Genomic DNA, 21,037 nt, shown 5'->3' with positions numbered 1-21,037 from the left:
GTCAAGTTGAGACGAGGAAGGCTAGAACGGTTGAGATGTTGTGCAACCACAGTCAGCATGATATACTTGTTATATAATATTGTGCGAAGACGTCTTAGCGTGGGTGAGTTGAGCGAGGTGTCGATAGTAAAAGATCAGTGATTATGGGACGTAAGTCTAAGTATCATGGGTTGAAGTCTGAACGAATTATATGTCGACAGTGTGAAAGGCCGAATTGAAGCCTACTGCTGTGCAAGGCTGGAACCTAAGATGAACTTAGCGACTTTGTCTTGGATGCGTGATCATCGCATCGACCGAAAAAGGTAGCAGTCGTGCATTATTCCTAGCTCAATATCTTGGTCTCCATTGTCCGTCTCATGTCCCTCCGGTGGAAGTTTGACAAAAAATTCTGTGCAAAGTAGATGACCCCAAAGTCGTCGCCGTATTGCCCAATGACTTGCATGCCAACTGCCACTTCAGGATTCCAAGGATGATCAGGATGAGCTGGGGCAGGAATCGATATTGCAGGAAGACCTGCTAGACTTGCTGGCACTGTGAAAACGTCGTTCATATATCGTTCCACAGGTCTAGAAGATTTCAGACTTTCTATATATGGAGGTGGACTTGGAGCGGTAGGGACAATAATGACATCCACGCCGTGAATGTTTGCCTCGGTATTGTCGCGGAGAGGATTTGGCATTCTGAAAACCGCGTCAAAGTCCTGTTGTACCAGCCTGCGGACTTTTTGAGCCTGGATAAAATAATTGTCGATTGCCCCCGCGCTCAAGGTGTAAGTTCCTAGCAGGATTCTCCTCCGAACCTCAGGTCCAAAGTTGTCATATCGATATGCTGAATAAAGGGGACCGCCGTTTGCATCTGCAGGGGCAGTGCGTTTCCGACCATAACGGACACCATCATATTTTGCGAGGTTTGAAGAAGCCTCTGCCGGCGCCAAGACATAGTAAGCTGAGAGTGCATGCTTTGTAGATGGAAGGGAAATGGGCACAATTTCGAACTTGTACACGTTTTGCAAATGGCTCAGGGTTGCCGTCCAAGCCCAGCGGACCAGGGGATGCATCTCCTCAATGTTGTACTCCAGAGGCACCCCTATTCGTCGTGTATGGTACTTCTGCGACGTCGTGACAGCAAGATTTCTTCTTCTTGACGCCGCAGAAGCTAGGCCTTGTACTTCCAGCAATCGTTTTGAAGAAGGGACTCTTGTAACAAAGAGTTTGGAAGCAAGAACGACCCGTCTTCTCTTATGCTTTGCAGCTCTGACTCGCTCTCGCGACGACAAACCCAAGCAGGTTGGATCTGAGAAATCTGGCCGCTGCAGAAGGTCTGCACCAGTAAGTAAAAGAAACCCGAGTTGCAGAGACTCACTGACCGAATGTCAACCTAATGTCAATGGCTGATTTGGCAAGGATTCCGACGGTATCCAGGGAGTTTGCATAGGGGATTACCCCGGTACGAGATATCATCCCATACGATGGTTTGAATCCGACAAGGCTCATATAAGCTGCAGGCAGTCTGACGGAGCCTCCAGTGTCGGTACCGATCCCGATATGAGCCAGATCCTTGGCGACAGCAAGCGCACTTCCGCCGGAGCTTCCACCAACTGACAGATGATCCCTCTTTACTGACCCACCGTTGACCACGGGGCCATAGACGGAATGGGTAGAGTGCGAACCCATGCCAAACTCGTCCATATTGGTCTTTGCAACTAGAACCATTCCTGCTCTTTCAAGTAACTTGGTGACGGTGGCATTTTCCGGAGGACAGAATCCTTTGAGAATTCTGGACGCACATGTGGTCGGTAACGTTGCGGTGACTATGTTATCTTTGACAGCGACCGTGAACCCATGATTTGCAGATTTCAACCTGTCTTTTTCACGTATTAAATCTCTGGTTACGCCAGCTTCTTGTCCAACTCACAGAAGTTTCGCCAGGCTTTTGTGCTCTTGTGCAGGCTATCCAGCCGCGCTGCCTGCTTGAAGACGGCATCTTGTAGGCGGATTTGATCGTGAAGCGAAATATACGGGTTCCCGAAATGCGTGGAGTTCTGTGAGCGACGAAGAATGGCCCGGACTTGCGCTTTGAGGGTAATGTCCCTATAGTCACGGTGGCCCCGACCGATACGCATCAGAGGTCGGCTTGAGGAGGAGGAGGCCGGTCTGCTTGCGTGCGGCCACCGTTGACGAGGTTGTGAGTTGAATGGAAGATGAAGCAAACGAAGTTCAGAAGGCCGCAGGTGGAATCGAGGAAGCTAGCCCAATAGGCATTGGTCACGTGAATGTCTTGGCACGGAACCTGAATTCCTGATGCTGCTTTTGGCACCAACAAGGAACTCGCCGATCTCCAATACCCGATGTCTTGATGCAACGCGGTTGTTGTGCTCCTTTGAATTGCTGAAGGAAGAAGTCAATCAGTTAGGCCCCTTCCTCAAGCCCTTTGTGGCACTCCGTTTTACCTCCATGACCGAGACTGCGGTTTTGCTTGTTGTTTTGGTAGGCCGAGCAGCAGAGGTCTGTATGTGCTGACAGGTCATTTCAAATCCCATCCCACCTGCATATGCATCTCTCTTACGGAGTACAACATGAGCAATGCTTCGGAGGAAATCAAAGGCACAAGAATCAGAGCCTGCACGGAATGTCGCCAGCAAAAGGTCCGCGATTTGTTCAGCCCTGCTCTATGTGCCGGTCTGAGAGTAACCAGCAGCTAGCTTCGATGCGACGCCTCGAAGGACTACTCACAGCCATGCTCGCGGTGCAAACGGTTTAAATTGGATTGTGTTGTCTCCAAGAACTTCAAACGGGTGAAGCGACGCACGTGTGTCAACTGCGCGCGGCTAAGTGACGTGTGCTGATCTCGTCGAACAGAAAGTCCGAACTCCAAGCCGAGCTAGATCAGTTGAAGAAGCAAGTCGGGACCAGTACGCCGGGGCAGAAAGTTCAGTCGCAATCCGCGGACAGGCTACTTCCTGGGAAACTTCTGAATTTCCAAAGCGTACCAGCATCGGCGGGAGCATTCGCGACAACTCAGCTCTCCGGTGTCAACCTTCACTCGTCAGATGCTTCGACAAGTGTCCCCGATCCTCCAGGGCCAGTCTCAAATGGTGGAGCCATCCCATCTGCCAGTGCCCAATCCGCCGCCACCCGGTCGCAAACTATTCAAGATCTGATTGTTGATGCGCAAGACATTGATGAATGCTTCGGGTTGTGAGTGAATAACTCAAATTTGCCCGAGACTTATCGCACTCTTACAGGACACTAGGTTTTTCGAGAAAAACTTACCATATCTGCCAATTTTCGACAATAGACTGCACCCGAATGACTGCCATGCAGCTTCCCCGTTTCTATTTTGGACTATAGTCGTCATTGGTTCAAGAAGGTATTCGAAAGATCCAACCTTGATCCTTCTTCTCGCTCCCAAAGTCTTGGACCTAGCGAAAGGAGCAATTTTCTCGCCTGAGAGAGTTTTACCCACGATACAGGCTCTCGTACTTCTCTGCACATGGCAAATGCCTATAGATACGTTGCAGAAAGATATTACCCCGCAACTAGCGGGCGCCATGATACGGCTTGCAACAAACGTCGGCCTTCACGTTTATGGCTCTGTTCAGGACTTCACTCGAGTGCCACTCAAATATGACAGTCAGCAGAGAAGCTTCCGGACCAGACTGTGGTCGATGTGTCTATATACCTGCCAAAGGTGAGAAGGAAGAAATGAACAGAGTTCTCGGGGAAAGCTAACGACTTGAATTAAGAGTCAATAATGCACGAGGCTTGCCGCCCTTGGTATTAACAGACACTTATTGCCATGAAGGCTACAAACAAAATCCACTAGACACATTACCTCCGACGGTGCGCTTTCAAAGGAAATTAAACCAGATGGTCAGTGAGGCCATTTTACAAATCGATCGGGATGCCTTGTCCAAAAAGCCAGATGAGCGCAACATGATGCTTGGACCTACGATCAATGCTTGTCTCTCGAAATTGGCTGTGTTAAGTGTCGGATGTCCTTCCAAACTTGGTTCGTTGACATCCCATTGTATCTGTGACCTCTGCTAAGCTGTTCCAGATCAATTCGCGCTCCTGATTGCCGAATTACAAGTCTCAGCCTGCCGCTTGATCGCGCCCTCGTTGACCATCGCGAACGAGGACCTTGTCAAATTGTATGGATTTGCTTGTGCTATAATCGAGCTCGCTACAGAACTCGACCAGGAGCAAGGAATGGCTGAGTATGGCTCAACAAATATCAACATGAACTGGAATCTCTCGGCTTTCATTATACTCCGCATTGGAAAGTCTCATGTCCGTGAATCCCTAGACTTAAAGCGAGGGCAAAGGTGTTATTTTTCCGCCATCAATCTGAACAAGAGACAAAGTGTTAGGTCAGACGATATATCGGCTAGGGCGACGATGATCTTGTCACAATTGTGGACAAGTAAGGTGGTCATCAAACAACCCGATGGCACCCCTGATAGTCTATGGCTCCGTTGTCGAAACAGACTTGGAGTAAGTGTGACCTTTGACTGCTTCTGGTTGTGGCGACAAGAATTTGGCGGCCAGCCAAACCCATATGAGGGAGTAGAAGGTATATTGCAAATCCGTCACTGGCTTTTGATCCCCATCGCTGACAGGTTTGGAAGACGAAAAGGCTAACACGACTGCTAAACCGGTCATCTGGAACTCACCAGGTACAGACTCAGTTAACATGATGATGGGTATCGGGTGGTCACCAGACACCGTTTTCCAGGACTTTCAATGGCCGATCTTTGACGAATTTTTGTATGACGGTTGGATGGGAGGAGGCAATGATGAACCGACCATGGCACAGTAAAATATGAGAAGTCGTTGGCTCGAAAGCAATAGCCGGATGTCAAACAAGTCCTTTTCCGACTGGCAGATTGGTGAGTAGCTATGGCAACCTTCATTTGGAAGAACGGATTGTCTCGACTATGTCTTTGACACTTCACTGGCACACACAACTATGTACATCCACCACGCCATGTCTCGCTCGGCCTCGTTCGTACTCCTGAATCAAGGAGCATTCTGTGTCAAGCCGAGTTATTTAGGTTGAGCTACCGGGATGCGGCGCCTGGACCAGGCCCGCTCGGGGTAACGGTTAACCATCAATGATATTTAAGCCCTGCGGTAATGGCCGAAGGCTCACGGCTATGGCGCCAAAAATTTTATATTGGATCCACTCAAACTCGATAAAGCTTCAGGACTGGGACGGATCCTCGCCGCCGGTTAATGGCATGTCATAGCAGACCCTGCTTTGGTCGAAAGGCGTACAGATGTTGCAGTATTAGGACTCTGCAGTATCATTCGCTCTTATTTACAAGACCGGGCTGTTTTCATTCCGCCTGATTATTCAATTGCTTGCCAGTCGGCGACATCTCCTTCTCCTTTCTAACACATACCGATATGGATCAGGGGCGAAATCAGACTGTCTCTCAGCAAACTACAACGTGCCGCTTTGCAGACGTAAGCATAATTGCCTGACTCAAAAATGCAGCTAATGGACCTCGAAATCAGATTGCAGTCACATACACGGCAAATGAATTCCAGGGTATCTATAGAGGCAAGAAACAGCATGACGAGGACTTCGACCAAGTCTTGGAAAGGGCAGAAGCGATCGGATGTTCGAAGATCATGTTGACTACGATGAATCTCACGGGCGCTTCGCAGAATCTCGAGGTTTGCAGGCGATGGCCCGGGACATGTTATATGACCCTGGGGATCCATCCCTACCATGCTTCTGAGCTGTATGACGGAACAAGCAGTTTGGATGATCTTGTCAATATGAGCATGTTGCTCGCGGACCAAAACAATGGCGTTGGACCTCTCGTCGCTTTTGGGGAAATTGGCCTGGATTACTTCTACTTGGATCGAGCTGGTAAAGAGATCCAAAGAAAGGCCTTATTGGAGCAGTTGGAAGTCGCCACCACGTTGGACCTGCCATTGTTTCTCCACGTTCGAGACTCTTACGACGACTTCGTCGACATCATCAGGCACTTTATCTCTAGGTTGCCAAAGAGAGGTATCGTGCATTCATTTGCTGGCACAAAGGAAGAGATGTTCGGTCTCGTAGATTTGGGATTCGATATCAGTGTCAATGGAGTGAGTTTCAGAACCGAAGCTCAGCTCGAGATGGTGCGAGCCATCCCACTGGACAGATTACAACTTGAGACAGATGCTCCGTGGTGCGAGATCCCGGACACTGGGCCTGCCGTGGGCTGTTTAAAGGATGCACCACCTCTGCCACCAGCTCGGAAGCCAAGCAAATTTGTCAAGGGAGATATGGTAAAGGGAAGAAATGAGAGCTGTACTATCGAAAGAGTTGCACGGGTTGTTGCAGGCGTCAAAGGCGTTCCATTGACAGAGGTTGTCGATGCTGCGTGGAGAAACAGCATCAAGATGTTTGGACTCGGGGAGAGGAAAGATTAGAAGGGCGAAATTTAGATCCTCATCTTAGTACAGAGCATTCAAGGGTCAACGATTTGCCACACAGTATAGAGCTCGACGTAGTCGTCGATGCAGTTTGTCGAGTCAAGATGATCACAAAAGAACTTCGATTTTTGATCCATTTGTCGCACGCCACATGGACAACAGCCGACCCGGCTTCAGCCGCGCCTAGCCGCAGAATATGCGTTGGTCAGTGATACATTCATGATTCGAGGCTCGAGACTTCAGGGGGAACGGAGAAAGGAACCGGGTTCCGGGCCCAGCTCCGAACTCGTCGTGGCAAACTGTCAGATTAAGAAGGATTCGATATAAGAGCGAGTCTGCAAAGACCAGCGGTCCCGCTCGCAATCGAGCACACTCATTCGAGTGAAATAAATGCCGCCTATAGATTTGCATCGGCATCGGAATCTGGATATCTACCATGGCAAGGCTCACCGATTTTCGCCTCCTGTGTTTCGATGTGTACGGCACCTTGATCGACTGGGAGACAGGCATTCTCGACAGCCTGAAGCCGCTAAGTGAAGCGGCACAGCTCACGCGGGAGCAGACACTCGAGGTCTATCATGAGCTCGAGAAGGAACAGCAAAGCAAGACTCCCGATATGCCGTATTTACAGCTGCTGATCTCCATCTACCCGCAATTTGCTGCACGAATAGGCGTCAAAGCGCCGTCTGCCCAAGAGTCCGAGACATTCGGGCAATCCGTGGGCAAGTGGCCCGCATTTCCCGACACGGTTGACGCCCTCAAGCGGCTTTCCGAGTCCTACAAGATGGTGGTGCTCTCAAATGTGGACAGAGAGAGCTTCCAGGCCACCAATGACGGTCCACTTGGAAGGGTTCGCTTCGACAAAGTCATCACGGCCCAGGACGTCGGCTCCTACAAGCCTGATCTTCGCAACTTCGAGTACATGCTCGATGCGGTAAAGACGGAATATGGCGTAGAGAAGAACGAGATCCTCCAGACTGCTCAGAGCCAGTTCCATGATCGCCATCCGGCAAGGAAAACGGGTATCAAGTCAGCATGGATCGAGAGGAATGGGACCATGGGCAATCGAGAGCAAGAGGTCTATGACTGGAGGTTTGGCACGCTGGGCGAAATGGCCGACGCGGTGGAGCAGGAGCTCGCCGCCAAAAGGAGCTGAGGGACGACAAATTGGCGAGTGTCAGGAAGGAGACTTTACGTGGTGCACCATATTCTGTTGAGCAGCTCAATCATCCGTGACTCCGTCCCTCCATGTCCTTGTCATACCCGCCCTGCATGCCATTCCGATTACCGACTTGACGGCAAGGTCAAAATACAGAAAGGAGAGACGAGCGGCATTGATAGGCAAGGTATTGACGCCTCATAGGAGGAAAGCTTGGAGGGTCAGCACATATGTGATGTGGTCCAGTGCCTCTCCTTGATGGAAAGCTTCATTCATACTGGCCTTTTGCTCGTCGACAGCTGTCACAGTTATCCCCTAGGTCAGTTCCTTGAAGGACATAATGAACACGAGAGGCACTGGCGTAGCGATCATTATATCAACGGTATAGAATACCAGGATTTGCTCAAAGATAGATCTCACAATTTCTGGTCAGTTGTGTCCGCCATGCCAAGAGCTGGTCGGGTGGAATTGCTGTGGCGCTTCTGTGGCTGTGCTCGGCATAAGTTGCTCCCAAGCCACCAATCAGCTCCGAAACCCTGATTGTGAAGCTGCGACATCTGCAACACTGTATCTGGTCCATTTCTCGCTTCGTCCCTCATCCCAGAGTCACTCTTTTCTAGGCTTCTGGGCAAGATGTACAGATTGGGTCGCCGCAGCTTGGGCCTGGCCTTGAAGGCCGTCAGAGTACGTCTCCAACGCTTCAATTGGCCGCTACAAGGTGATCTAACAGGGAGCCGCAGGATACCCCGGTGCGGAGCTCAGTCCAACAACAACAGTTGAGGCACCTCAGCATCCACGAATATCGAGCTGCCAATTTACTTAGAACCTATGGCGTCGGAGTCCCTTACGGAGAGGTTGCTCGAACGGCAGAAGAGGCCGAGGTTATTGCAAAGAAGATTGGTATGCGCAGACAATGGAGGACTTCGAAGCGTGCACAACACTGACGTGGATTTTGCAGACGGAGATGATATGGTGATTAAAGCCCAAGTCCTCGCAGGTGGTCGAGGCAAAGGTACCTTTGACAATGGCTTGAAGGGCGGTGTGAGGGTGATTTATTCGTATGCTCGTCAAACCGCCATTGAGCCGCGATCATGGCTGACTGATTGGGAACAAGGCCTACCGAAGCCAAAATGTTCGCAAGTCAAATGATTGGGCACAAGCTCATCACGAAGCAGACGGGTGCCCGAGGCCGCATTTGCAACTCTGTCTACATCTGTGAACGCAAATTTGCCCGCCGGGAATTTTACCTTGCCATCCTTATGGATCGCTCGACTCAGTCGCCAGTCATTGTTGCGTCATCCCAAGGTGGCATGGATATCGAGACCGTAGCCAAGGAGACTCCTGATGCCATCATCACAACACCTATTGATATCAACAAGGGAGTGACAGACGAGATTGCGCGGAACATTGCGACCGAGCTTGGATTCAGTGAACAGTGCATTGAAGATGCAAAGAACACAATCCAAAGACTGTACCAAATTTTCATGGAGAAGGATGCCACTCAGATCGAAATCAATCCGCTCAGCGAAACTAGCGACCATCAGGTGTTGGCCATGGACGCCAAGCTGGGCTTCGATGACAACGCCGAATTCAGGCAGAAGGAGATCTTCAGCTGGAGAGATACGTCCCAAGAGGATCCCGATGAGGTGAAGGCCGCAGAGTACGTCATCTTAGCCAAGTGCACAACGTCTGCTTACACAGTCACAGGCACGGTCTAAACTTCATCAAACTGGACGGTGATATCGGGTGTCTAGTCAATGGTGCCGGCCTAGCCATGGCTACCATGGATATCATCAAGATCAACGGTGGCTCCCCCGCAAACTTCTTGGATGTCGGAGGTGGTGCGACCCCAGAAGCCATCAGATCAGCCTTCGAGCTGATCACCAACGACCCGAAAGTGACTGCCATATTTGTCAACATCTTTGGCGGCATTGTCAGGTGTGATGCAATCGCCTCGGGCTTGATCCATGTCGTACAACAGATGAACTTGAGATTGCCGATTGTTTGTCGTTTGCAGGGCACCAACATGAAAGAAGCTGCTGAGTTGGTAAGTCGTCTCTGTGGCGCTCGAGTGTGTTGGCCCCACAGCTAATCCGCCATGAAATAGGTCAACAATTCAGGTCTCAAGATCTTCTCCATCACCGACCTACAAGCTGCAGCGGAGAAGGTAGTAGACCTGTCCAAAATTGTCAAAATGGCACGGGACATTGATGTGGGCGTGGAGTTTACCCTCGGTATCTGAGTCCCCAATAGTTGGCTTGGGTGGTCGAAATGGTTGATAATCACTCAGGGTCTCGCGCGTAGCAGGAGGGACATGTTTGTAACTCCTTTGGTGCGCCATTCAACGATATACCATTGTGCAACAGTCGACCTACCTGTACGAGTATTATCATCCTGTTCGTCCCTGATTGGCTTCTTTTCTACCATTAGCCCTCGACTATGGCCTCCCGGGACGCAATCCCCGTGAAATAGATGGTACTGTTCAATTACGAGATGATCTAGTTGGTTTTGGTGGCCTCTTTTTGGCCGATTGAAATGTGCTCACGTCCGTTCTCATCGTTGCCATTCTATCCGTCCGCTTTTCGCCAGGACAGCGGACCAACGGCCCAATCCGCTCTTCCCGCGGCATGTACTCAGGGATGATTACTCTGCCAATCAGCTGCCCTTCCTTTCAATTTCTCCGAATCCTTCGCACCCAAAAAATACAACCCCTCCTTCACCAATGCCAACTGAAAGGGGAAAAAAAAAAACTGGACCAACGGGGAATTGAACCCCGGACCTTTCACAGTCACATTTTGAAGCCGTTTGTAAGAGAAGGCATTTGATGCGAAGCGAATATCATACCAACTAGACCATTGGCCCGAAGATCATTTCAATGGGAATTGAGTGTGATCACTCACACTCAAATTCTAACCTTTATTTTGGGACTGCAATATAGATCATCTAAGAAAAGTTGTGCTAATCCATTTGCCGCAGCGATAGCGTAATCGGGCGCCTTCCGAGCCGCTCTGTCCGAGATTTGACACTATGGAACAAGATCTACACTGCAGCAACACCTTACAACGATCCCCATGGCAGCAAAAGACGCGGAAACACGGCAAAAAGCATTCCAATTTGTTCTTCACGCAAAAATGATGTGAATTACTAAAGCGGGCACTTCCCTCAAATGGCAAGTGACAATATCCTCTTCCGTTCTATTGTTCCGTATCACAATCTTCTTGTGAAGCTGCGGCCTCAGCGCCTGCTGCCTCCTGCATTTGGATCATGGATGTCGTCGACCATGTTCGCCGGTGACGCAGATCTCCCCGCAAACTCATGGACTATCTGGCACCTTGATGCGCCGTCTTCCTCTGCGCGCAACTCGTGGGGTCCAAGCAGGAAAAGTACAACCCAGCTGAAACAGAAACGAAGTCGAGATGTCTCCTCAAGCTCGGTTTTCACGACCTTCCTCTGTCACCATTCCACCAACCCAACCTTATGGATCCATGATGCCGCGCGCTCGCCCCATCAACCAGCGTTACCATGGCGATTATGATACATACCCAGGCGCAGCAGAGGCAAGGTCACCCTACGCCCAAGATGGTTGGCGGACACCCATCGTGGAAGACCCAGAGCACCGGGCTAATCGATCGAGAAACTATTTCAATAATGTGTCCTCGCCCGAAAGCTCGAGTGAACCGCCATGGAGGGATTCGCAAACTACGGCAGCGGCAAACGGAGAGGACGCGGAGAAAGGCAAGGCTGAGTGTATGCCAGATGACCACCCGAAGGTTCTCTCCTGGTCGCAACGCATGAAGCATGTCACTTGGGCGTGGTTCACCCTTACAATGGCGACAGGGGGTATCGCCAATGTCCTCCACGCCGGTATGGTCCCCCCCTTTTTTTTTGGCGCAATTTTCCAGTACCTAGTCTGAAACGCAATTTCTCTGACGGCAGATCCTGAACCACAGTGCCGTACCGATTTCACGGTCTCTATGCGATCGGTGTTGTAATCTTCTTACTCAACATTGTCCTATACATCGTCATTTGGGCCATGATCATCACGCGATTCACGCTGTACCCCTGGACCTTTCGGGCGAGCTTCACCCATCCCACCGAATCACTTTTCGTGCCGGCCTTCGCTGTCTCCTTTGGCACCATCTTGATCAACATCGTCCAATACGGGTCTGGTTATGTCGGACTCTGGCTCAACCGTACCGTTTTGATCCTGTACTGGTTCGACTGCGGCCTGGCCATTGTCTTGAGCATTATCATCTACCTCGTTCTCTGGTCCACTCAGACCTTTACCATCGCCAGAATGACTCCGATATGGATTTTTCCTGCGTATCCTTTGCTGATCATCGGTCCCCACGCCGCAAACATAGCCACCAAGGCACTAAGCTCGAAGCAGGCGATTCGCATCCTGGTCGGAGGTTTCACGATTCAAGGCATTGGTTTCCTCGTCTCGCTAACCATCTACTCGGCCTTTGTATACCGACTTATGACGCAGAAACTGCCCGCCGAGCCACTTCGACCAGGCATGTTCGTCTCGGTCGGCCCTTCCGCCTTCACGGTCAGTGGGACTATCGGCATGGCCAATGACCTGCATCGTGTTATTGCTTCCTCTCCCACGTCCACCTTTATGGATGTGCCAGGTGTGCTTGCCGCCCAAATCTTGAAGTTGGTTGCCACCTGGATGTGTCTCTGGCTCTGGGGTTTGGCATGGTGGTTCTTCTTCGTCAGCTTAGTCTCTAATGTGGATTGTTTGCGAGAAAAGCACCGTATGCCCTTCGCCATGACCTGGTTTAGCTTCATCTTCCCCCAAACAGCTCTCACCACGGCGACCTTTGCTGTGGCCGAGGCATTCGATGTCGATGCTATCCGAGTGATTGGTTGCGTCATGACGGTCCTGTTGATTATTTTGTGGTTTGTTGTCGTTGGGTTTATGATACGGGCAGTCGTGAATAAACAGATCTTATGGCCCGAGAGGGGAGAGGATAAGTCGGAAGGTGGGTTCAAAGCTAGGATGGAGGACTCAGATACCAGTGTGACGACGCTGCTGAACAAGGAGATCCCGCCCATGCTGAACGAAGCGGGGACTCGAGTTACCGATGAAAGTCGTGGTGGGGATCAGACATATCGGGTCGGTGATGCAGCGACGAGGAATGCATGATCCCAGCCCACAGGTATCTCGGAAATACCAGTGAATGACTCGTTTACCGATCTTCTCGTGGAGTGGATTGGTTAGGTTTCGTCGCTTTATTGTCTTTGGAGACTCACCCCGCGTCCTGAGACAGAACTTCAGACATCAATCTCCAGGAAAGCATTGAAAGCGATTCTGGCGATAACCAAGTCGATTGGGATCAAACCCTGCTTGGAGACATTCTTGTCAACGTCCTGACTTGTGAAGTTTATGGCGTGTTGCCTTCTGGCGACCGTTGCACTTGTTCGATGGCGCTTCCGGCCATTTCCACAAGCTCGGCAATAAATTCGTTCAACCTCTTCATGTGCTGGAGGTGCCTATCAAAGACCTGGGCGCGATATAAAAACGTTTCGACAAACTCGAGGACTTCCCGCAAGCTCTGGGCGTCGGTGGAAGCAGACTCGGTGGCGGGATTGAGCAGGATATTGCAGAATAGCGTCAACACCGCCGAAATGGGATAGAATATCACGATCCTGGGTTGGAATTGTTTGTTAATTAATGGGGCCATGTGTAGAGGTGGGAAAATGGAGTCGAGACACACACACAAATACACACCAGAAAAGATTGGGCACCAGGAGGTGTTCCGCAAAATGCAAGTAGGAAAGCAAGGAGCGGCTTGCTTCTAAAGCGAGGTCTAGACTCGAACTCAGCCCTTCGTTTATCAACCGGTCGTGAGACCAATTGCGGCAGCGGCTGCTGGCTTGGTGGATTGTGGTGATGCAGTGGTGGTATTCTAGTCGCAACATGAACGAGGGAATGGTCAGGCCCTTGGTCGGCAACTGTTTGGCCTCCTGGGCGAACGAGAGCGGTGGTCGAGTTTCCGAAGCCAGTGATTGCCTCCAGTTTTCAAGCAGGTCGTCGAGCTCACGGATGTCCTTGAGAATTTCGGCATCGGGTTTTCGCAAGGCATGCGGCGAGTAGAGCTTTTCGTAGGCCTTTGACTTGATGAGGCTTAAGCCGAGATCGCCCGGCAACCTGGTGAGGCCTCTGAACCCCTCTGCGTTCTGTCTCGAATAGTACTTGGGGAACACAAGATCGCAGGATGTGTCGCTTATGATCGGAGGTCGTCCGGTTCGGAATGTGATCTCCCTATCGAGGGTGTAGCAGAGCCAGAACATCTCACGTTGGTGGAGTTTTGTTCTGATTTCGAGGTTTGGTGATTTCGTCGGAAGGCCATCGACTTCCTCGCCGGGATAGAGGTGCGCCCCCAGCATGTAGAGGAATCTCGATGCAAGGGTCAGCACAACGTCCGCTGTCTGAACATGACCATGGGTGAACTGGTAGACGGCCTATTGACACCCGAGAAACGGTCAGCTCTGGCTTCGGGGATGTGGAGGCTGAACGCACCAGCATGATCATAGCGTCCACTACCTCAGTCCGTGCTCTCGCATTTAGAATATCTGGAAAAAGTATTTCGGCTCCCATTAAGCATTCTTCAATATTGATGACAGGAAATGCACCATCGTCGGGATTAGAAATAGCCGACACAAATGCTAGGAAGGAAAATACGCATGCCTTCGCCGTGGCGACGTCAATGCGGTCTTTGCCATTTTCTCCATAAGCCCTGCCAATTACAATCGGAAACAAGACAGGATCGGCAATGGGGAAGATGCTAGAAACAGGTGAGTTGCGGTAAGCGTCAAAGTATTGCTGAACATGAGTCCTAGGGGGGAGTTTTGGCATGTGCTCATGCACTGTAAAATCACGGCCATTCATGCTGGGCCACGCGCCCAGTTGGTTTTGCCAGAGAGGCCGTTGAGAATCGCCCAGTTCGCGCACGGCAGCGCTCTCTTCAGTTCGAAATCCGATCCAGCGCTGACCCTCCAATGAAAGAAAGGGGACTCCATGGAACAGGTTGATGTCACCAAGCCTATAACCAACGGAGTATATTCGACCGACGGATACGTTCTTCGGAGACTTCACCTTAACATGGTCGTCTGGGCTTGAACCTGCTGTTGGCGGTAGTGGATCTAGGGATGGCGTTTCTGTATGCAAGTGAGGATATGTATTGCAACATGATGAAAGTGAGTACCTTCGAGTCTTGCGATGTTCTCGGCAAGTAAGTTCTCTATCCGTTCCATGCGTTGCACAAGGTTTCTCTCACGTAACTTCCTGTAGGATGTCAATTAGCGAAACTGGCCGACATGATTTAGTGGCTTGCTCAAGAAAAGGGTAGCCTGGTACCTGGAAGCCTCGGTTCGGCGCCTGATCTTATGCTTCCTCGCGAAGACACAGGGTATGTCGTGGTGCATACACCAGTTGCACTGAGGTTTGGCGCCGTCGCATTTGATCTGGCCGGAATTTTTATCAGCTCCCTGAACGGGATCCACAGGCTTGGAATATGGACGGGACTGAGCACCTTTTTCGTATGGCACGAGTCGCAGGCGCGAGGCCTACGCTGGCTCCTGGCGCTATGTTCTGACGATAGAGATTCGACACTCTGCAGCTCGGACATGATGTGTACTGAGCTTCTCGTCACGTTCAGAACTGGTGGTTTTGTGGGAGAGTATGGGGCTGGCTGTGTAAGTAGAATGACTTAGCGCACGTCTTGACACGCTGATCCAGACCTTCGGACCGCAATAGGGGAGTGGTGATGGAGGGTACATGTCAATGGGCCTGTTCGCAAGCAGATCGTAAGGTCTTGAACTATGCAGCATCTGACAAACTCTATCAAAATCGTGACGGTGTGTGGCAGCCTTGCCGCTTAGTCATCGGCGTCTCGGAACCATATTGAAATTGAGCCCGAAATGGATCCATTATCAATCCACTTGCCTTCAGAGATCAATGTCCATTTACACCACAACAATAGTATCGGCAACGCAATGACCGCTTCTGATAGGTGCCATTGTTCGGATATGCTTTGTCCGGCCGTACCCTCATACAATGCCATCGGCCGGAGTTGGAAGCCATTACCTCCCGAGTCAATGCCCCAGCTGCAGCCGCAGCCTTATGTCGAAAATGCTCCATCTCAACTGCCAGCTCTGGGCTCCAGTCAAGGCATCTCTGTTACATCGGTGGGCCCTCTGCACAACTCAGTTGCGTCATCAGGCGGCGAGGCCGGCTGCAATTGCGAGAATATCTCGAGTCAACTGCTCGTGTTAAAAAGGAGCGATTTCCTATATAACCAAAGCCCGCGTCTTCATGTTCTTCTCGCGGCCATGCTCTTATGGTCCTGATTTTGGCCAAGATGGGCACCGACGACATCACTTCAGACAAATCAGCTGCTCCTGCTCCCAAAGACTCGAATCTGACTTTGACAGAGTTTGAAAAATGTGAAGACGATGCTAGTACCACTCACTCTACTGAAGAGGATTGGGAGCTGGCCAGCCAAGTCAAGGACTTTCACCAACGGGACCTGGCTTCTGGTGGCCGAGAGAAGAGATTGGGAGTGACCTGGTGTAATTTGAACGTACAAGTCCTCAGCTCAGACGCCAGCATCCACGAGAACTCCTTCTCCCAGTACAATGTCCTCCAAGGTTTGAAAGAATCTCGCCGAAAACCACTGCTCAAGACTATCCTGCATGGATCCCATGGCTGCGTCAAGCCTGGAGAGATGCTTCTCGTTCTAGGGCGGCCTGGCTCTGGGTGTACAACCTTGCTCAAGATGCTAGCGAACAAAAGAGCAGGATACAAGTCCATTTCGGGAGATGTCTGGTACGGGTCCATGGATCATAATGCCGCCAAGCAATATCGAGGTCAGATTGTCATCAACACCGAGGAGGAACTCTTCTATCCTACACTTACGGTCGGGCAAACAATTGATTTTGCAACCCGGTTGAAGGTCCCCTTCCACCTCCCGAGTGGTGTGCATTCGCGACAAGAATATCAAAAACAGTTCAAGGACTTTCTTCTGGAATCCATGAGCATCTCCCATACCTCAGACACCAAAGTTGGCAATGAATATGTTCGAGGTGTGTCTGGAGGGGAAAGGAAGCGAGTGTCCATCATCGAATGTCTGGCTACGCGCGCAGCAGTCTACTGCTGGGACAATAGTACAAGAGGACTTGACGCAAGCACTGCCCTTGAATATACCAAAGCCATTCGCACCATGACAGACGTTCTCGGCCTCACCTCGATTGTCACCCTCTACCAAGCAGGAAATGCCATTTACAATCTCTTCGACAAAGTCTTGGTTCTCGATCAAGGAAAGCAGGTGTTCTATGGCCCGATGAGGGAAGCCAAGCCATTCATGGAAAACCTAGGGTTTATCTGCCCAGAAGGAGCGAATGTTGCAGATTTCCTGACAGGCGTTACCGTTCCCACCGAGCGACAGATCCGCCATGGCTACGAGGAGAAGTTTCCTCGAAACGCCGACGAGCTCCTCAAGCACTATGAGGCTTCTCCTTTGTACGAGCACATGGCGGCAGAGTATGAGTACCCGTCGACATCTACGGCGGAGGCAGATACCCTGGCATTCCGGGAGTCCGTCATCTTCGAAAAAGATAAACAACTTGCTCGCCACAGCCCCTTGACCACCGGCTTCCTGACACAGGTAAAGGCCTGCGTAATTCGGCAATACCAAATCATATGGGGAGACAAAGCCACATTCATCATTAAACAGGCATCGACCATTGTTCAAGCTCTCATTGCAGGCTCTTTATTCTACAGTGCACCCGACAATTCGGCTGGTCTCTTCCTCAAAGGCGGCGCCATATTTTTCGCCCTACTGTACAATAGCTTGTTAGCTATGTCCGAAGTGACTGACTCGTTTGTTGGGCGACCTGTCCTGGCGAAACACAAATACTTCGCTCTGTATCATCCAGCTGCTTTCTGCATAGCTCAGATTGCTGCAGACATCCCCCCGCTTATCTTCCAGGTGACTTCACTTTCTGTCATACTGTACTGGATGGTCGGGCTTTCCGCTTCGGCTGGGCAGTTCTTCACTTTCTGGGTTGTGGTATTTTCTGCGACAATGGTAATAACACCCCTATTTCTGGCAATCCTGACAGGAAGAAACATCAAGTGAAGACCACTAACTTGTTTGTAGTGTATGACTGCCGTGTTCAGATCGATAGGGGCAGCGTTCAGAACCTTTGATGGCGCCTCGAAAGTATCCGGATTTCTTGTTGCAGCGCTGATAATGTATGTTGGATACATGATCGCGAAACCAGACATGCACCCTTGGTTTGTCTGGATTTTCTGGATCGACCCGTTAGCCTATGCCTTCGAGAGTCTTTTGGGAAATGAATTCCACGGCAAAATCATCCCTTGCGTTGGAACAAACCTTGTTCCAGTTGGTCCGGGCTATGCCAATAGCCAATACCAGTCGTGTGCTGGTGTTGGAGGGGCAACTCGGGGGGAAACGTCTGTTACCGGCGATGCTTACCTGCGCTCGCTCTCTTATGATCATACCCATCTTTGGCGAAACTTTGGCATTGTCTGGGCATGGTGGGCGCTCTTCGTAGGAATCACCGTCATTTTCACGATGAGGTGGAAAGCAAGTTCGGAACAAGGCAGCAACTTCCTCATTCCGCGAGAAAACGTCCACAAAGTCCGCCATTTGCTGGAAGATGAAGAGTCTCAGCAGTCAGAAAAACAGATAACCAGCTCGGACTCCTCTCTCAGAGCTACAGAGGAAGACACGCCACCAAAAAGTGAGGGCCTGATCCAAAACAGCTCGATTTTCACTTGGAGAAATCTCTCTTATACCGTCCACACATCCCACGGAGATCTCAAGCTCCTTGACAACATACAAGGTTGGGTCAAACCAGGAATGCTTGGAGCGCTGATGGGCTCTTCAGGTGCTGGCAAAACTACCTTGCTCGATGTCCTAGCCCAACGTAAAACCGAAGGCACCATCGAAGGGTCGATTCTTGTCGACGGAAGACCTCTCCCAGTTTCATTTCAGCGATCTGCTGGCTATTGCGAACAACTTGATGTTCACGAACCTTACGCTACGGTACGAGAAGCACTGGAGTTTTCAGCTCTGATTCGACAGTCCAGGCACGTTTCCAGGGCGGAAAAGTTGAAATATGTCGATATCATTATCGATTTACTGGAGCTCCACGATATCGAGAATACTTTGATTGGGCTCCCTGGTGCTGGACTGTCCATCGAGCAAAGAAAACGGGTAACTATCGGCGTCGAACTCGTGGCCAAACCGAGCATTCTGATCTTTCTGGACGAGCCTACGTCGGGCCTCGACGGACAATCTGCTTACAACACAGTTCGATTCCTTCGCAAGCTGGCAGATGTTGGGCAAGCCGTTTTAGTGACAATTCATCAACCATCTGCTCAATTGTTTGCCCAATTTGATACACTCCTCCTATTGGCAAAGGGCGGCAAGACTGTGTACTTTGGAGACATCGGCGAGAATGGTGCAATTGTCAAAGACTATTTCCGTCGATATGGAGCCCCATGTCCGCCGGAATCCAATCCAGCCGAGCATATGATAGATGTCGTCTCTGGGCATTTGTCCCAGGGGCGCGACTGGGCCCAAGTTTGGCTAAATTCGGCTGAACATCAGAATGTATCAAGGGAACTGGAGACCATTATCAGCGAAGCTGTCAACAAACCTTCAGGAACACAGGATGATGGCTTTGAATTTGCCCTACCGCTGTGGTCGCAGATCAAAATCGTCACTCAGCGCCTGAATCTTTCCCTGTTCCGCAACACTGACTATGTGAACAACAAGATCGCACTACACATCGGATCCGCTTTATTCAACGGCTTCTCTTTCTGGATGGTTGGCGAGGGCGTCGGGGACCTTCAGCTCAAGCTCTTCACCATCTTCAACTTCATCTTCGTGGCTCCAGGAGTCATCAACCAACTACAACCACTCTTCATTGAGCGGCGGGATATCTTCGAGACGCGCGAAAAGAAATCAAAAATGTACAGTTGGATCGCCTTCGTTACTGCGTTAATAGTTTCAGAAATCCCCTATCTCTGCATCTGTGCGGTTCTCTACTTCGTCTGCTGGTACTACACGGTCGGTTTTCCCAACAACAGCAACAGTGCCGGAGGCACTTTCTTCATCATGTTGTTCTACGAATTTGTATATACGGGTATTGGCCAGTTCATCGCCGCCTACGCCCCGAACGCGGTCTTTGCTTCGCTCGTCAACCCTCTCCTGATCGGAACGCTGGTCGCTTTCTGTGGCGTCCTAGTCCCTTATGGCCAAATCCAGGCCTTTTGGAGATATTGGATCTATTGGCTGAACCCATTCAATTACTGTAAGTGCAGACTCTTTCATTTTCCATGGCATGCACTTGTTATTTTTAATGCACCATGTGACTAACGGGAAGGCTATGAAATACTATAGTGATGGGTGGCCTACTAGTTTTCAATGTCTGGGACACTAGGGTATCCTGCACGGGCAAGGAGTTTGCCGTCTTTGACACGCCCGGCAATGCCACCTGCGGCGAGTATCTCTCAGACTATCTGACAAGCCCGGCCGGAATGCTAGCCAACCTCACGAACCCAGAGGATCGCGACAACTGCAGGGTTTGCGAGTACCGGACCGGCGCCGACTACCTGTACACAATCAACCTGAAACATGAATACGATGGTTGGCGAGACGCTGCCATTGTGGTTCTGTTTGCGATAAGCTCGTACGCGTTGGTATACCTTTGTCTGAAACTCAGGACAAAGCAGAGCAAGAAGGCCGGCGAGTAATGCGAAATCTCTGCTATTGCATGCTGCCGAGTTCACGGTTGTGTGTGAATTTGTTTACATAGAATACCGTACACAGGCATGATGGGTAAGCTTTGAGAGTCGACCAGCCGGATTAAATAGAATCGGTTGCGGCGTGGGAATTCGAGGGACTAGATTTTCCAAATTGCCAATGAGCATAACATATAGAATCAAGAGGAGCAGCCTAAAATATTCTCTCTTCTTCATTTTTGCGAGACAACGTATTTTTAATTTTCTTTCCCTCACCGAGAGCATTTGCTCAAAGTGCAGTGTGTGCTCTCTATCGATCAAAACGCAAATGATACTAAGAAGTTCACTCATGTCTCGTCGCTTGGCAGGGAAGTAAGTACCAGCCCTAATGCTATGTCACGGACAGAGACAGACGTGAAGAACGCCACTGCGGTCTGAAAAAGAATTCGCTTGCTTGGATGGTGTATTATAAGAAATAGCAAATGATTGGATTTGAATTTGGATCTAGCGGAGAAATAGGCCTTGATGTTGGGCTCAGACAAGGCTGACAAGGTGGACATTACTACGGGATTTTGTCTTTTTCATTCTGTCTTCCTTTTCTCTCGCTATTTGAAGCGTCATCTCCACGCTATACTGCATTGTTGGTACTGTGAATAC

At 50.5% G+C, this 21,037-nt stretch overlaps 8 protein-coding genes and 1 non-coding gene across 9 annotated transcripts; 6 read left to right on the top strand and 3 right to left on the bottom strand.

Annotated features, from left to right (window-relative positions):
* Nucleotides 1-322: 322 nt before the first annotated feature.
* Z519_07575 (uncharacterized protein) lies at nucleotides 323-2,122 on the bottom strand (the record flags this gene model as incomplete). The annotated part of the gene is made up of 3 exons (XM_016765307.1): nucleotides 323-1,320; nucleotides 1,367-1,864; nucleotides 1,915-2,122. 3 exons carry the CDS (start codon nucleotides 2,120-2,122, stop codon nucleotides 323-325), a joined length of 1,704 nt encoding a protein of 567 aa, XP_016618276.1.
* Nucleotides 2,123-2,575: 453 nt separating this feature from the next.
* Nucleotides 2,576-4,821, top strand: Z519_07574 (uncharacterized protein; the record flags this gene model as incomplete). The annotated part of the gene is made up of 7 exons (XM_016765306.1): nucleotides 2,576-2,644; nucleotides 2,702-2,808; nucleotides 2,859-3,197; nucleotides 3,253-3,690; nucleotides 3,746-4,011; nucleotides 4,060-4,575; nucleotides 4,631-4,821. The coding sequence occupies 7 exons, from the start codon at nucleotides 2,576-2,578 to the stop codon at nucleotides 4,819-4,821; spliced, it is 1,926 nt and encodes a 641-aa protein (XP_016618275.1).
* A 590-nt stretch (nucleotides 4,822-5,411) lies between these two features.
* Z519_07573 (uncharacterized protein) lies at nucleotides 5,412-6,434 on the top strand (the record flags this gene model as incomplete). The annotated part of the gene is made up of 2 exons (XM_016765305.1): nucleotides 5,412-5,471; nucleotides 5,523-6,434. The coding sequence occupies 2 exons, from the start codon at nucleotides 5,412-5,414 to the stop codon at nucleotides 6,432-6,434; spliced, it is 972 nt and encodes a 323-aa protein (XP_016618274.1).
* Nucleotides 6,435-6,873: 439 nt separating this feature from the next.
* Nucleotides 6,874-7,593, top strand: Z519_07572 (haloacid dehalogenase, type II; the record flags this gene model as incomplete). The annotated part of the gene is made up of 1 exon (XM_016765304.1): nucleotides 6,874-7,593. The coding sequence occupies one exon, from the start codon at nucleotides 6,874-6,876 to the stop codon at nucleotides 7,591-7,593; it is 720 nt and encodes a 239-aa protein (XP_016618273.1).
* Nucleotides 7,594-8,229: 636 nt separating this feature from the next.
* Nucleotides 8,230-9,838, top strand: Z519_07571 (uncharacterized protein; the record flags this gene model as incomplete). The annotated part of the gene is made up of 6 exons (XM_016765303.1): nucleotides 8,230-8,280; nucleotides 8,337-8,496; nucleotides 8,555-8,654; nucleotides 8,711-9,256; nucleotides 9,304-9,643; nucleotides 9,704-9,838. The coding sequence occupies 6 exons, from the start codon at nucleotides 8,230-8,232 to the stop codon at nucleotides 9,836-9,838; spliced, it is 1,332 nt and encodes a 443-aa protein (XP_016618272.1).
* A 509-nt stretch (nucleotides 9,839-10,347) lies between these two features.
* On the bottom strand, nucleotides 10,348-10,458 carry Z519_07570. The gene has a single exon. It is a non-coding gene; the product is annotated as a tRNA-Ala (tRNA).
* Nucleotides 10,459-11,012: 554 nt separating this feature from the next.
* Z519_07569 (uncharacterized protein) lies at nucleotides 11,013-12,748 on the top strand (the record flags this gene model as incomplete). The annotated part of the gene is made up of 2 exons (XM_016765302.1): nucleotides 11,013-11,460; nucleotides 11,547-12,748. 2 exons carry the CDS (start codon nucleotides 11,013-11,015, stop codon nucleotides 12,746-12,748), a joined length of 1,650 nt encoding a protein of 549 aa, XP_016618271.1.
* A 238-nt stretch (nucleotides 12,749-12,986) lies between these two features.
* On the bottom strand, nucleotides 12,987-14,859 carry Z519_07568 (uncharacterized protein; the record flags this gene model as incomplete). The annotated part of the gene is made up of 4 exons (XM_016765301.1): nucleotides 12,987-13,251; nucleotides 13,334-14,067; nucleotides 14,126-14,763; nucleotides 14,811-14,859. 4 exons carry the CDS (start codon nucleotides 14,857-14,859, stop codon nucleotides 12,987-12,989), a joined length of 1,686 nt encoding a protein of 561 aa, XP_016618270.1.
* Nucleotides 14,860-15,965: 1,106 nt separating this feature from the next.
* Z519_07567 (uncharacterized protein) lies at nucleotides 15,966-20,392 on the top strand (the record flags this gene model as incomplete). The annotated part of the gene is made up of 3 exons (XM_016765300.1): nucleotides 15,966-17,693; nucleotides 17,766-19,950; nucleotides 20,040-20,392. 3 exons carry the CDS (start codon nucleotides 15,966-15,968, stop codon nucleotides 20,390-20,392), a joined length of 4,266 nt encoding a protein of 1,421 aa, XP_016618269.1.
* Between the last annotated feature and the right edge of the window lie 645 nt (nucleotides 20,393-21,037).

Source organism: Cladophialophora bantiana (assembly GCF_000835475.1).
Source record: "Cladophialophora bantiana CBS 173.52 unplaced genomic scaffold supercont1.11, whole genome shotgun sequence".
Classification (NCBI taxonomy): domain Eukaryota; kingdom Fungi; phylum Ascomycota; class Eurotiomycetes; order Chaetothyriales; family Herpotrichiellaceae; genus Cladophialophora; species Cladophialophora bantiana.
Note: the sequence above shows the minus strand (reverse complement) of the source record. Positions and strands in the feature narration are given on the sequence as shown.